Genomic DNA, 14,189 nt, shown 5'->3' with positions numbered 1-14,189 from the left:
TCTCTTGTTTGTCTTTTGCACTTTTAAGCTCAAATACATTTTTAACTGTCACTGACCGTACTGTATCTTGGCACTATTAGCTGATAACAGTTTGTGTGTGTGTGTGTGTGTGTGTGTTTGTGCAGCCTGTTCTCACACTGTAATGTTTACCCATATCTAAATTTCTAAGTACCCTTTGTTATCAGTGGCAAAGCATACATTTAATATTAGCCATAGAGAATGAGATTAAGAAATACTGATTTACAACTCTCCAGGGTGTGCAAAACCATGCCTATGGTGATTTGCTAACTCTTTCTGAACATGATCCTGAGAAATATGTTAAGTTTGGTGCAGTCTGTAAATTATAATAGCATGGTGAGAATTTTGCATAAAGAGTTGAAAGTTGTTACTTCACATTCTCAGCAGTAACACAAACAACTTTACTTCAACTCTGTCATCACTGTGATTTCACAACCTCATGCCCTCATAGCCCGTTGGGTTAGGGTTTGATTGACAGGTGCTGGCTCCACCCCACCTCCCTGTGTAAACACTGTGTAACACAATCACCCTTCTGTGCCTCTCTCAAAGGCTCTGTGTCTGGCTCAAGTCTGCCACAGAAAATCAATGTTATGTTTTTTTTCCAGATAATCAATGTTTTTTCCTTTACGCCAAAGTTTACATTCCACAGCCTGCAACAGTCACTCCAGGAGAAATGACATGCCAGCGAGTAAGACATGGGTTTTATATAATGTGACTCCCATAGAGTGGGATAAATACAGAGCCAGACTAACAAAAAACAGACATCATCAAAGTGTATAAAAAGTCAGATGCTATGCATACTCAGATGAGGAACACTTTGAGGGGTAGTATAGTTAAATTTATGTACAAGGGACTTTCCCCCTAGCTTTGGCAAGAACAAACATTTAGAAGGTCCTCCACATGGCTCAACACAGTCAGATTCAAATGCAAATGCACATGGTTACCATCCACAGTTGGCTGAACACCTTATTAATCGTGCTGTGTGGTTACAAACTGCTCCTTTACGGGCCAGTTTTCCCCACCGACTCGCTAAATAAAGACTTGGCAGGAGGACAAAGCTGAAAAGTGTAAGTTACGCTCTCATTTTTCTCTCAGTTCACTCATTGTCACTCCGAAGGAAGACACCAGGCCTTCGGCCATTTTTACATACAGTTACTAGCAGTGGTGTATAGTAACGACATAATAATACTTTGTTACAGTACTTAAGTAGTTTTTTGGGAGTATTTGTACTTTACTGGAGTATAAAAATAAAAATAAACTTTTACTTTTACTCCACTACATTTTCTAAAGAAATTGTGTACATTTACTCCGATACGTTTGCTGTATGTAAATTACTACAAAATAAAACGACAAGAATTGTTTTAGCTAAATGATGTAAGATGTGTGACAAACTGCACGCAGGTTTGGTGAATCTGCGCTTGTAAATTAGATCAGTGGTTAAACACATTAATGCGCAGAACCTCCCCGTCCAACACACTGATGTAAGTTAAGAATGATTAACAAAGTAATGCATTAGTGTTTTATTATTGTTATTACTAGCATTACCATTGTTCAGATATCTAGCTACCATTTTCGATTACATTCGAACCACAAATTTTACGTTTCACTAAATTTGTTTGTAAATAATTCAGTGCAGACATGAAGACGTGTCCATCATTTTTAAAAACTCACCTACGGACAAACATTTCCTCAGATAACTTCTGTATTACACCGACAGAGGAAAGATTCATGGTGTTGAGGAAAATGCACGTCTTAAACACTTTAATGGTCTTAACAAGAACTCAACTTATCCAACTTTTTATGGATAATTTTTCAGCTGCTGACTTCAAGTTGACATATAAGTTTGAAATGGTGTTAATACCAGTATTTTTGAGTTTAACACATGCCAATCAGGGAGTAAATACAGCCCAAAAAAGATTATTTAAATACAGCTTATTTTTACCCAAATATTTTTATTTAAACTAATGGTTGAGCAGAACATTAAAGGGCTAAAAGTGCTACATGTTTTGTTAAACTTTCTTGAGTTTTGCTTCAAATTAATTCTGGCAAAATTCAGTGGTTTTAGGTTGGGATATATACAGTATCTATGACTTGAATGAACTACCCAAATCAAAAAAATGGGACAGTATAGAAAATGCAAATAAAATGTACCCAGTGTTTCTTACATTTACATCGACTCTTATTTAATCTTATATGGACCCAGAATATTTCATGTTTTGTCTGGTCAACTTCATTACAATTCTTAACATACACATACATGTATTTTACACATTCTAAATAAGTTGTAACAGGGCAATTTAGGGCTAGTAATAAAGTAAAAAATAAAAATAAAAATAATTACATGATTTTAGATAGGTGATGTCAACAGCTGATTATAATCATGAATTGGCACAAATCATGTTCAGATGGTAGGAAGAAAGTAGGTTCATTGTTAAGGTGGTTTACAGGCTTAAAATCTTCATATTTTTCAAATTTCTGACCACTTCAGTTTATACCAACAGCATTTACTTTTACTTCTACTTTTAATACTTAAGTACATTTAATATCAGAAAATTACTTTTGATACTTAAGTACATTAAACACCAGATACTTTTAGACTTTTAATCAAGTGATATTCCAAAAGGTGCCTTTTACTTCTATCAAAGTAAATTTCTGGTAAGATACTTGAACTTTTACTCAAGTATGGCCTTCAGGTACTTTATACACCACTGGTTACTAGGCTGTAAAACTAGAAAAATCTAGGTTAAAACTACTGCTTCCCTGACTAAAAAACATTACACTGCAATATGAGAGCACAAAAACACATTATACTACAGTACAATGTTCCATGTTTTACAGCATTTCAATAGTTTTTTGCTAATGCTAAACCTTAAATGTTAGGTTAAAAACATGAACACATAAACTGCTTACTTGTCTCTAGGAAATTCCCAACGAGGGTCCTCGGGCAGTTCATATTCGGGAATGATGTGCTCGTGGTCTGAACTCCTCCGGGTCATGATTCTAACCAGTGGCGTGCTGGAGCTCATTGAGGAGCTTGAGTCAGATGAAACCTAAAGGGAAAAAAGAAATGGCTGATCACCTATGCCTAGAGAAAAAGAAGTATGCAGAGCCGCCAACTAAATGTATGTGTGTGGTTTATTACTAGTGGTAAATAATTATATTTAAAGATGCATTTGCTACTGAACATGTTTGTTGCACATGCACAAAATCTTCAAATTACAAATGCTGGAGCTTAAAAGGTTTAGATTAACAAAGGAAATGCTAGTATTGACCAATTTATTATATGCCTTTGCAGTTCTATATTATGCTGCATAGAAAATCTTACCTTATGCACCACTCTAGAAGTCTTCAGCAAGGAAAGCTGATGCTATTTCATTTGCTTACACTTGGTAAGTCAAATGAAGTAATATTTATATACATGTATAAAAAGTCAAGTGAACATTAAAATAAGACATAAAATGTCTGCTCTTTAATCAATATTTATGTGTTAATGTGTATAAGGGGCTCTGGAACTCTTTATCTACTTTCTGTTACCTGGCGGCGCAGGGGGATCTGTTTGGTGAGTTTGTGTACAGCTGGTTGGCCTCCAAAGTCAGGCTTTTTGATGGTTGTCCTCATTCTGCAGATGACTACGATCCCCACCATGCAGGCAATGAGAAAGACACCGATGCAGTAGATAGCAATCTCCACATAATCAGGAGGGTAATCTGGCTCTTGAGGGGTAGACTCGGCTGAGGCACACACGTCAGAATCAAAGCAGATGTGAGGAAAGCACAAAGGAATTCAATTAGTACAGAATAATATAATAATAATAACTGGAGTATTACACCGGATAGATCCACTTAATACACATTTGGGTCTATTTTTAAATCTAAAAAAAACACAATTCACCACTGCACCAAACCTTAGACTTAATGTCTGGTATTTACATTAAAACATTTTAGCCAAACTTACTTAATCTTCATAAACTTAATTATAGTAGTCAATAATCTATTAATGTCCTCTGATATGTCTAATGAATTCATCTCTTATAAAATGACTGGCACTTTAGTTTAAAGCTGACTAATCGCTACCAATTTATTCATGTAAAAAATAAATGCTCTGGAACTGCAAAGGTTTGGAGATCCACAGGGTTAGTGTTGGGATCTATTTTATTTACATTTTACATGTTACACAAAACCTATGAGTAAAACTAGCCTGCATTGCAAATCATAGAAATGTCTATATTTTTCTTTACAGAAATGCTAAAAAGGTTAGTACTGTGAATGCATGCCCATTTCCAGTTATATTTAACTAACAAACAGGATTTTTTGATTATTTAATTTTTTAAGTATTTTTTGCAACTGCAGTGATAAAAAACTTGAGACAAAACTTATTGCTACAAACACAAACAACACTTTAATTTAAGACAAAACTAATTCCAAGCAATTGGCTCTGATAATTGAGAAAGTACAATTTGCAATATGACTGACTTTCCTAAGGATGTTAATTAAAACAATTATCAGAGCCCAAGAAAAATGTAGTCATATGAAACACATGCATGAAGACACACTGTGTGCTATCAGAAGGTTAGTTAGATGAGATTATGAAATATAAAAGGACAGTGGGAGTCACTTACTGTCTTGAGTTAATGTAACAATGCTAAAGGTAGCATTTGTTTATTCTGACATTGTATTTATTTGGTTGGTTTCAAAATGTAACACTTAATAGTATTTCTTCTCATAAGTGTCTCCCACTAGAGTCTCAACCATTCAGTTGATCAATGCATATAATAGAGAAGAAGTGAAAGGAGCTGCGGTAGAGAATGTATACCTGGAAGAACCGTCAACCAAGCAGAGTGATAGGAGATCCCAATAGAGTTACCCGCCAAGCACGTATATTCACCCGCATCCTTAAAAGTGACGTTGGGCAGGACAAGGGACTCGATCTCGTTATCCGTAGTGTTTACACCTGCCGTCTAATAGAGGGAAAGGAAGAAAGAGGGAACCAAGGAAGATACCAAGTAGAGGTAAAAGAATAAAGAGTAAGGATTGAAAAAGGAAAAAGGGTCAGAGGAGAGATGAAATGAAATAAATGAGACCCAAAAAACCAAGAATGGAGTAGAACTGGGAGACAGTTTTTGCTGAAAAATTCATCTAATTATCATAAGTACTCTAGATGAACCTTGGAGAAAAGGTTTTACTACAAGGACCACAAAAAGCACCACAATAAAGGGGGCCCTTTTGTCCAGGAAGAATGTAAAGAATTGATAGGCATAAAATTAAACAGTTCCTCAGCAACACTTTAGAAAACATGCAAACATACATCCAACACGGGCCACCATGGAAAATAACCCAACAAATTCCATCCAAGAGGATGGTGTCAAAAAAGCAAAAGTTATTAAGGGCAAAATACAGAAGAACATGGTAGAGGAGAGAAGGGACTTTTGGTAAATGGAAAATAACTGACAAGACAGAATCTCATAAAAAAGGTGTTTAAGTAGAGCACAAGTAATAGGGTGAGGAAGAAAGTGATAACTAAACACTTTATTTGAAAAGGTCTGTACAAAATAAAGTGAAAAAGAAATAAAGAAATGTTTAAAATATAACATAGAAAACAAGGTAAGACAAACTTGTTTCCATGGCCTCTTAGAATACAGGCTCACCACAAAAAGATCTGCCCAAAGTAAAGAAATAAAAACACACTAAAGTGCTCCAGGAAAGGTCCCAGAATAACCACATACCATGATGACACCAAAAAACACCCAGGAAGGGGGAACACCAGAGGGGTAGGTTAACAAAGTACAAATGTTTCCAAGGCTGGTCTTTTTACCTGGTAGGACCATCAGCCAACCTGACTGGTTGACCTGTCCAATGTAATTGGAGACATGGCATATGTATTCACCCGCATCTTCCAGTGAAACGTTGTGGAGAGTGAGCACTTCTACATCGGTGCTGTTTATGCCAGAGCGCTAGAGGGTACCAGGACAGGCCAACATGGCAATGCCACAGAGCAAAAAAACACACACAGCAGCCTGTTAAAAAACTTTTCTCCTTTTTACTTAATAACAGGAGTGAAAATGGGGACAGAAGGAGGCTCCCACCACCAATAAATATGTTTTGGTAAGCTTCCTGTTGATACATTGTTCCTGAAGTTTCTATACTAAAATTTCTTTAAAATAAAAAAGTGTGTTAGAACACTTTCAACAAACCACCTGGTATTTGGCTGTCGTAATGTTTACACATAAAAGGTATAATTGGTATGATAAATGTCATACCTTTAGCAATAGGTATATCATAACAAAAAGTAAAAATAGTAATAAAGTAAAGAAAATAAGAAATTTAAGAATATTAAGATTAAGGAAAGTATAAGGAATAAGAAAAAGGCTGATTGTACAAAATCGAAGAAATGTCACATTGGTTGTACCTTTACCACTCGAAAATAGGGATCTCCATTGGGAGTCAACTGGCTGCCATTCATGGTCATGTGATGTAGCCACTGGATGTGTGGCTGGGCGTCACTGTACACCTTACAAACAAAGCGAGCATCTTCTCCCACGTGCACAGTGACATTGGCAGGCAGACCTGCCTGGAGAATGGGTCGATGAGGAGAGCGTTCTATAAATAGTATCAAAAAGAGTCATTATTTTAGTATGCTTCACAACTATTTCTTTTTCCATTTATTTCATTACCTTTTGTCATATTTGAACAACATTTAAGAATAATACACTGTCACACTTCTGCCTTAACTACTTTAGAAATCAGTGGATGCAGGAATCAGTAAATCTGATTTTTTTATGCATCAAATAATTCAGACGACTGCAATGCTTTTTTAGAAAGTGGGTTGTATTTGTATAAATAAATATTTAACATTTAAGAGCAGTTATTGTCATCACCTATGCTGGGACTTTATTTTTACTGATAAGGGAATGGAAAATGAATGCTACAGTTGTGATGCGTGTACTTGTGGGACTTCTATTTAAAAAAATATATTTGTGCTTTCGGCGAAAAAATATATAGTTATTTAGAAATCATATAGATATAACTAGAATACATTTTTTAAGTTGTTTAAGAATGTCAGTAAGTGTGAATATAAATTAGTTTAAAATAGCTTGTATTTTTAGTTTAAGTTCACAAAAGCTGCATTATTGTTCAATAAAGGGCAAATGTTTACCAAATAAAGCAGAGACCACTAAAATGTCAGTGGCAGTAGAGGAGAATTATTAATAGGTCATCTGTTTGGGGGATAATAGGACAGAGCATTGTGGGGAACCAGTGGAGACAGAAGTAAATGTGCAACAATAGGTGCAAAAAAGAACTAAGGAAGAACAAAAGAAAAAACTAACAAAAAAAAACTACAGATCAAAAGAACAAAAAAAAAGAAAGAAAGATTTGCCCTACATGTAACCGAGTTACACATAATATAAAAAAGTTACTGTTACAAGATTTTAAAAATGTACCATTGTATAGGACTGCCCATACAAAAGGTTATATTGATTATAGGAATGATGAGGGGCTTCGCTCTAAAAGAAGGCTGCTATAAAATCAAACTTTTGGCTGGTCTGCTTGTCGTTGAGAAGCTCCAGTACTTTGGACTCTTTCTGGCTTTGATGTGTCGGCCAGTTCAGACTTACATCATGAGCTAGAGGTCAGTAGGACTCAAATTCCACGAGACCCACATTTACACACTCTTGCTTTTTTTCCTCTGTCTGCTTTTTTGTTGCATCATCAAATCCACATAGACATCAATGGTTTTTTTTGTATAATCTCCCAATGTATTTACTAAATCCAGGCTAAACCGATTGTAAAAGTTCATTTAATGCTGACAAAGTTGAGGTGTACTTTTTTTTATCGTTAGGTATTTCACAGACAGCATTTTTTGCTTGCTCACAGAATAAAGGCAAACATGCAGAGAAGTATATACAGCCTTGCTTAGTCCCTTTCTGTACCTCTTTCGCTATCTACTAAATTTGGGTTAGAAATGTGAAATGCTGCTTTTACATTTTCAAACACTGGGTACTGCATAGGGACAGTTTATTAGAATTCCAGTACATGGCACTGCTATGGATACCACCCTATAAAAATAAAGACACAGGCCAAACCTCAGACATATTCCAGATTCTTAAGTTCAAGCATTCTCTTCTGTCTGGGTCAAAATAACTTAACAACATTAAACATAAAATGCATGTGCTTTATTTAATTCATATTTTATGGGTGGTTACATTAAAGTTATAATGTTAAAGTTGCAGTTAGTAGATTTAAAAGGTTCAGAAATATCTAGTAGAGAAAATGTTACTGTGAATAGCTGACAAGAGCATTTTGTAATGTTGGTTGTGTTATTTTTTCTCTTGTGATGAGTAATCCTAGGCTACAAGTGACAATTCAGTTTTAAAATTGTGGTGTCAATTCACATTAAGTCAACAATCTGTCCTAAAAACTGAAGATTTTTTGAGGGGACATGAAGCAAAAACTTGCTACAGCCTTTTTTTATAGAACTGATAGCATTGACCAGTAAAGGCTTCTGCACTGAGGTGGGGTGTGGGATTGCTGCCTGATCATGGATGGCAGTGTGTGTGACTCTTTGAACGCGATACTGTGCTCTGTGAGACCCCAACCCTGGCAGGTGAAAAGAAGCGATCACCGAATGCATGCGTGTCACATGCACAGTGTGACAGTCTCTGCCCTCCTCAATCAGTGGTGGGGGTGGCAGCAGTGACACAAGAGAGATAAGCTCCAATTGGCCAAGACTGAATTGGGTGAATTGGGAGAAAAAGCAATAAAGCTGATAAAAAGAATATAATTATTTGATAGATAACATATGTGGATATATTTATATTGCTACATACAAAACAACTAACAAAGTGCATCACCAGAAGAAATGATCCTGTTTGCGGACACAATCCTGTTTCAAACCAACTGTTACAAGCCTCTTGCATTAGACAGGTTTTCTAATAAAAAATGAGACAATTTCTCTTTGGCTTTTAAGCAGCATTTTAATGTATGCACTCCCATGCTTGCTTTCACACACACAGCTGGCACCAACATATAAATATTCCTTTAGCAGCACTGTATATACAAACAACAGCACTGTATAATATAACCTGTCTGAAAGAGGAACATGAAGACACACACACACAAACACACAATGCACTCACCGACTACGTCCAGGGTGTATGTGTGGTTGATGGAGCCATATTTGTTCTCCACCACGCAGGTGTAGTTGCCCTTATCAGATGGAACCACACTCTCCATGATCAAAGTCCAGTGCTGGAGTCGCACCTGGACAAAAACAAAAATCAGTATTCAGTACTACACTCCTGTTCAAGCATCACACTCAACTGCTTTCAGACTGTACTGCTTTCATACTGAGCCTTTTACTGATTTATTAAGTAATTCATCAGGGTTTCAGACCTGCCCTCCTTCTAACAATGCAATGCTCAATCAGTTTTTACTTCATATCTCCATCTTCGCTTAGTACTAGTTAATTAGTACTGATTAAGCACTCTGGCATTACTGCCTTTGCTAAGTATTTTTTACAATAACACAATCTGTACTACTATTAATTTAATTATTATTACTAATAATTATACTAAATAATAATAATAATTACAATTATTATTAGTGCAGCACTTTCTCAATATTAATTAAATAAAATGTATTGTTGAGCTCTAGTAATCATGCTCTTTTATCCTTAGCTAATCCTACATTCTATCCTGTTCCTGTTGTTTACTAAACTATAAAACAATCAACAGAAAAGCCAAAAGAAAAGACAGGGCTTCTCTCTGAGCCTGCTAACAAGGTAAGTTTTCCAGCCAAAAGCATCCCACTACAGTAATGTGACTCTCATGACTGAAGACCACACTTCAAATCCCCCCAGCACCCCTCTGAATCTCTCCTACTCTCACTTTTACTGCCAGGATCTAACATTTCCAACTGTACAAAAAACTAACTAGCTGATTTTGTTTTGTTGGAAAAACAAGGCCAGTGCCACAACAAAAAAGCAAAACATAAAAAAATGTCTCTTACTATCCAGACAAAACAATAAAAGACATTTTCACTTTGGATGTTTGTATATTTACTTTTACATTTTCAGTTATGTAAGGATGTTGTTTTTTATTAGATGCTGACATATTGTATGTAATGCACAAAAAGCCAATTTAGAAGGAAAAACTCAGCTTGCAACCTGCTTGCTAAGTGAAGTAGGTACACTGGAGAACAAAAAGTCCCAGTCATTTATTAAACTTTAACCAAAGCATATTGTCAAGGCCCTGTTATCAGAACGCTGCTTTTGACTGTTTGTTAATACTAGTGACCTTAACTTAGGGACATTGGTGGAACTTGAGGCCAGACATTTGAACACGACGTTGATGATGATGCTTTTTTCAGTAGTAGTAGTAAAATTACCTTGTAACCACCCATGCGATCCTCTTGTCTAAATGGTCTACCATTTTTAAGCCAGTGTAGGTTTGGTGTTGGATTCCCCACTGCTGCACATTTAAACTTTACTGTGTTGGCTGCTGGTACAGCATGAAGCCTTTTATCCATCTTGTCTTGAAATCTCCAACGTGGTGCCCCTAAATAAAATAAAAATGTTAAGATCAATTGCTGCCAATGTGTGTTGTCCATGATATGTTTTACATTTAAAAGGTGGTCACTTTACAAATGCATGCATGCATGCATTCTGGAGTTCAGGTTGGCTTCCTTGAGCCCCAGAGCAACAACTAGAAGTAGCAACAGCATATTTAGAGGAAAATATGGTGAAAAGCCAAATAAAACCCCGACACTGAATGTATTGCTTTTATTATCCCTTCAGAATCATGTAGTGGAGAGCAGGGGGCAGACTCCAAGAAAGAGCAAGAAAGCATGACAAAGAAGGCAAATCCAAACCATTACTTATGCTCTCAGAGCAGCTTAACAACAAAGCCAAGTGGGGCTAACATAACCATGAAAATCACACCAACCAGGTTAAATCAAAACATATTTGCTTTCCTCTAAGCACATGAGGTGGACAGACAATAAGGAACCTTTTAGTGGGGGTGTGGGAAAGGAGGCTTGCCAGAAAAAACTGGACCGTCTTGTTTGATTTTCTTGTTGTGCTGAAAGTTTTTTTGTATTTGTCTAATTTCAAATCTGTCTCTTGTAGAAAAGTGAAGACATGAGTGACAGTTTAAAAGACAACTAGTGGGACTAACAGAGTGCAGATGAAAGAAGGTTTTACAGGAACATGTGGTTCTGATTAAATTTTGAGTTCAAATTCCTTTCAGGGACCTTTCCATAAGGTCTTAAAAAATAAGACCTAAATAAAATTCATGTATTATTAAGGTTCAGCTTTGTTGCAGTTTTTTTTACTTTCACATTCCTAATTTTAACGTATATTCTCTTATGAATATGGACATATTTTTTAATATACCATATACAATTTCACTATTTTACAATATATGTATAGTGATAATTACCTTTCCGGTGTGTAGACTGGAAAGTTAAAGCATGACTTGATACCAGATATAAAGAGATTGTGAAGACATACCAAATGTTTTGTTTATTTGCTCCCATTCTAGACTTTTTTTTATTTATCCACAAAATCACATTTTTATCTCAGTTCAGCAGTTTTCATCAACTCTGCAGGATTCTTCTTGTGTTTAGTTTAGTTTTTTTGCTTTCACCCTTTGACCTTCATGGCCTGCCAGACCAACTGGGACACCTGGCATCTTTTTATCAGGGTGTTTCTAGAGGCTTTCTAAGGTTGTATTTCTTATTGCTTGGGATGAAGAGGTTAAAAAGAATGACCCTTAGGTAAAAATACTGTGTTCCCATGCTCTCTACTTGGACATGCCACACTTCAAAGCAGCTGACCTCCCGTACATGACAACAATATGTTGGTGCCCATCCATTCCATTCAGCACTCCTCCCAAAAGAAGGTTTTTATCAATGCCATAACTAAAAGTTGGCAAAACCTTTAATAAAAACATGCTAGGAAAAATTTTATTGTGTGTTTTGGGCTGCATATTACAGCAGGATACTGCTCTATAATTTTTCTATAATCAGTAACCATCTGAGTAAACTAAATCAGATAATTTGTGAAAGAATATGTGGTATCAATCCAGTATTCTAGGTCATTCCTATAATACACAAATGCATATTTTGTATTTTGAATTGTAAAACAGCAATAAAGCAGGACAGAATGTTTCTTGAAAATGTCCATATTACAAATTTCACCCCTTTCTGTCAATTAAAAGTGACGTTGCAGAAAAACCCTACAGACCTCATCCTTAGGGACAAAAGACAAACAAAACATTTTGTTGGGAAGTGGGAGCAGTGTTTTTGAAGCCCCTTTTTTGTAAAGAAAGAGTTTCAGCTAGGAACACATCCAAACCATTAAACTTTTCCCTATTCTTGTCCAATCACCTCTACATCCTCAGCCAAAGGCCAAAACAGCACATTATATGAACAAGTACTGATCCTAATCCAATCCAGATCTAGCTAGTTGAAAAGCACATGGCTTTACTTCTGTTTCTATCCCACTCCCTGATTAACAGTGGTTCTGAGTTGGTATACAGTGTATCACAAAAGTGAGTACACCCCTCACATTTCTGCAAATATTTCATTATATCTTTTCATGGGACAACACTATAGACATGAAACTTGGATATAACTTAGAGTAGTCAGTGTACAACTTGTATAGCAGTGTAGATTTACTGTCTTCTGAAAATAACTCAACACACAGCCATTAATGTCTAAATGGCTGGCAACATAAGTGAGTACACCCCACAGTGAACATGTCCAAATTGTGCCCAAATGTGTCGTTGTCCCTCCCTGGTGTCATGTGTCAAGGTCCCAGGTGTAAATGGGGAGCAGGGCTGTTAAATTTGGTGTTTTGGGTACAATTCTCTCATACTGGCCACTGGATATTCAACATGGCACCTCATGGCAAAGAACTCTCTGAGGATGTGAGAAATAGAATTGTTGCTCTCCACAAAGATGGCCTGGGCTATAAGAAGATTGCTAACACCCTGAAACTGAGCTACAGCACGGTGGCCAAGGTCATACAGCGGTTTTCCAGGACAGGTTCCACTCGGAACAGGCTTCGCCAGGGTCGACCAAAGAAGTTGAGTCCACGTGTTCGGCGTCATATCCAGAGGTTGGCTTTAAAAAATAGACACATGAGTGCTGCCAGCATTGCTGCAGAGGTTGAAGACGTGGGAGGTCAGGCTGTCAGTTCTCAGACCATACGCCGCACACTGCATCAACTCAGTCTGCATGGTCGTCATCCCAGAAGGAAGCTGACGCACAAGAAAGCCAGCAAACAGTTTGCTGAAGACAAGCAGTCCAAGAACATGGATTACTGGAATGCCCTGTGGTCTGACGAGACCAAGATAAACTTGTTTGGCTCAGATGGTGTCCAGCATGTGTGGCGGCGCCCTGGTGAGAAGTACCAAGACAACTGTATCTTGCCTACAGTCAAGCATGGTGGTGGTAGCATCATGGTCTTGGGCTGCATGAGTGTTGCTGGCACTGGGGAGCTGCAGTTCATTGAGGGAAAGATGAATTCCAACATGTACTGTGACATTCTGAAACAGAGCATGATCCCCTCCCTTCGAAAACTGGGCCTCATGGCAGTTTTCCAACAGGATAACGACCCCAAACACAACCTCCAAGATGACAACTGCCTTGCTGAGGAAGCTGAAGGTAAAGGTGATGGACCAAACCCAATTGAGCACCTGTGGCAAATCCTCAAGTGGAAGGTGGAGGAGTTCAAGGTGTCTAACATCCACCAGCTCCGTGATGTCATCATGGAGGAGTGGAAGAGGATTCCAGTAGCAACCTGTGCAGCTCTGGTGAATTCCATGCCCAGGAGGGTTAAGGCAGTGCTGGATAATAATGGTGGTCACACAAAATATTGACACTTTGGGCACAATTTGGACATGTTCACTGTGGGGTGTACTCACTTATGTTGCCAGCTATTTAGATATTAATGGCTGTGTGTTGAGTTATTTTCAGAAGACAGTAAATCTACACTGCTATACAAGTTGTACACTGACTACTCTAAGTTATATCCAAGTTTCATGTCTATAGTGTTGTCCCATGAAAAGATATAATGAAATATTTGCAGAAATTTGAGGGGTGTACTCACTTTTGTGATACACTGTAGATGACAAACCTGCATGAAGCAACTGACTTTTGTCTGCATTTTAG

The 14,189-nt window shown here is 37.2% G+C and overlaps 1 protein-coding gene across 2 annotated transcripts in view; it reads right to left on the bottom strand.

Moving 5' to 3' along the window:
• The window catches only part of fgfr2 (fibroblast growth factor receptor 2), a 47,088-nt gene that overhangs the window by 12,993 nt on the left and 19,906 nt on the right, over positions 1-14,189 (bottom strand). For both annotated transcript variants that reach the window (XM_062995865.1, XM_062995866.1), the window contains 6 exons: positions 10,401-10,570; positions 9,152-9,275; positions 6,424-6,614; positions 4,831-4,975; positions 3,553-3,749; positions 2,929-3,068 (listed from right to left, as the gene is read on the bottom strand). In XM_062995865.1, the coding sequence (XP_062851935.1) occupies positions 2,929-3,068; positions 3,553-3,749; positions 4,831-4,975; positions 6,424-6,614; positions 9,152-9,275; positions 10,401-10,570 (967 nt within the window). The remainder of the gene's footprint in view (positions 1-2,928; positions 3,069-3,552; positions 3,750-4,830; positions 4,976-6,423; positions 6,615-9,151; positions 9,276-10,400; positions 10,571-14,189) is intronic.

Source organism: Trichomycterus rosablanca, chromosome 5 (assembly GCF_030014385.1).
Source record: "Trichomycterus rosablanca isolate fTriRos1 chromosome 5, fTriRos1.hap1, whole genome shotgun sequence".
Taxonomy (NCBI): domain Eukaryota; kingdom Metazoa; phylum Chordata; class Actinopteri; order Siluriformes; family Trichomycteridae; genus Trichomycterus; species Trichomycterus rosablanca.
The sequence above is the reverse complement of the archived record's forward strand: the minus strand, read 5'-3'. Positions and strand labels throughout refer to the sequence as shown.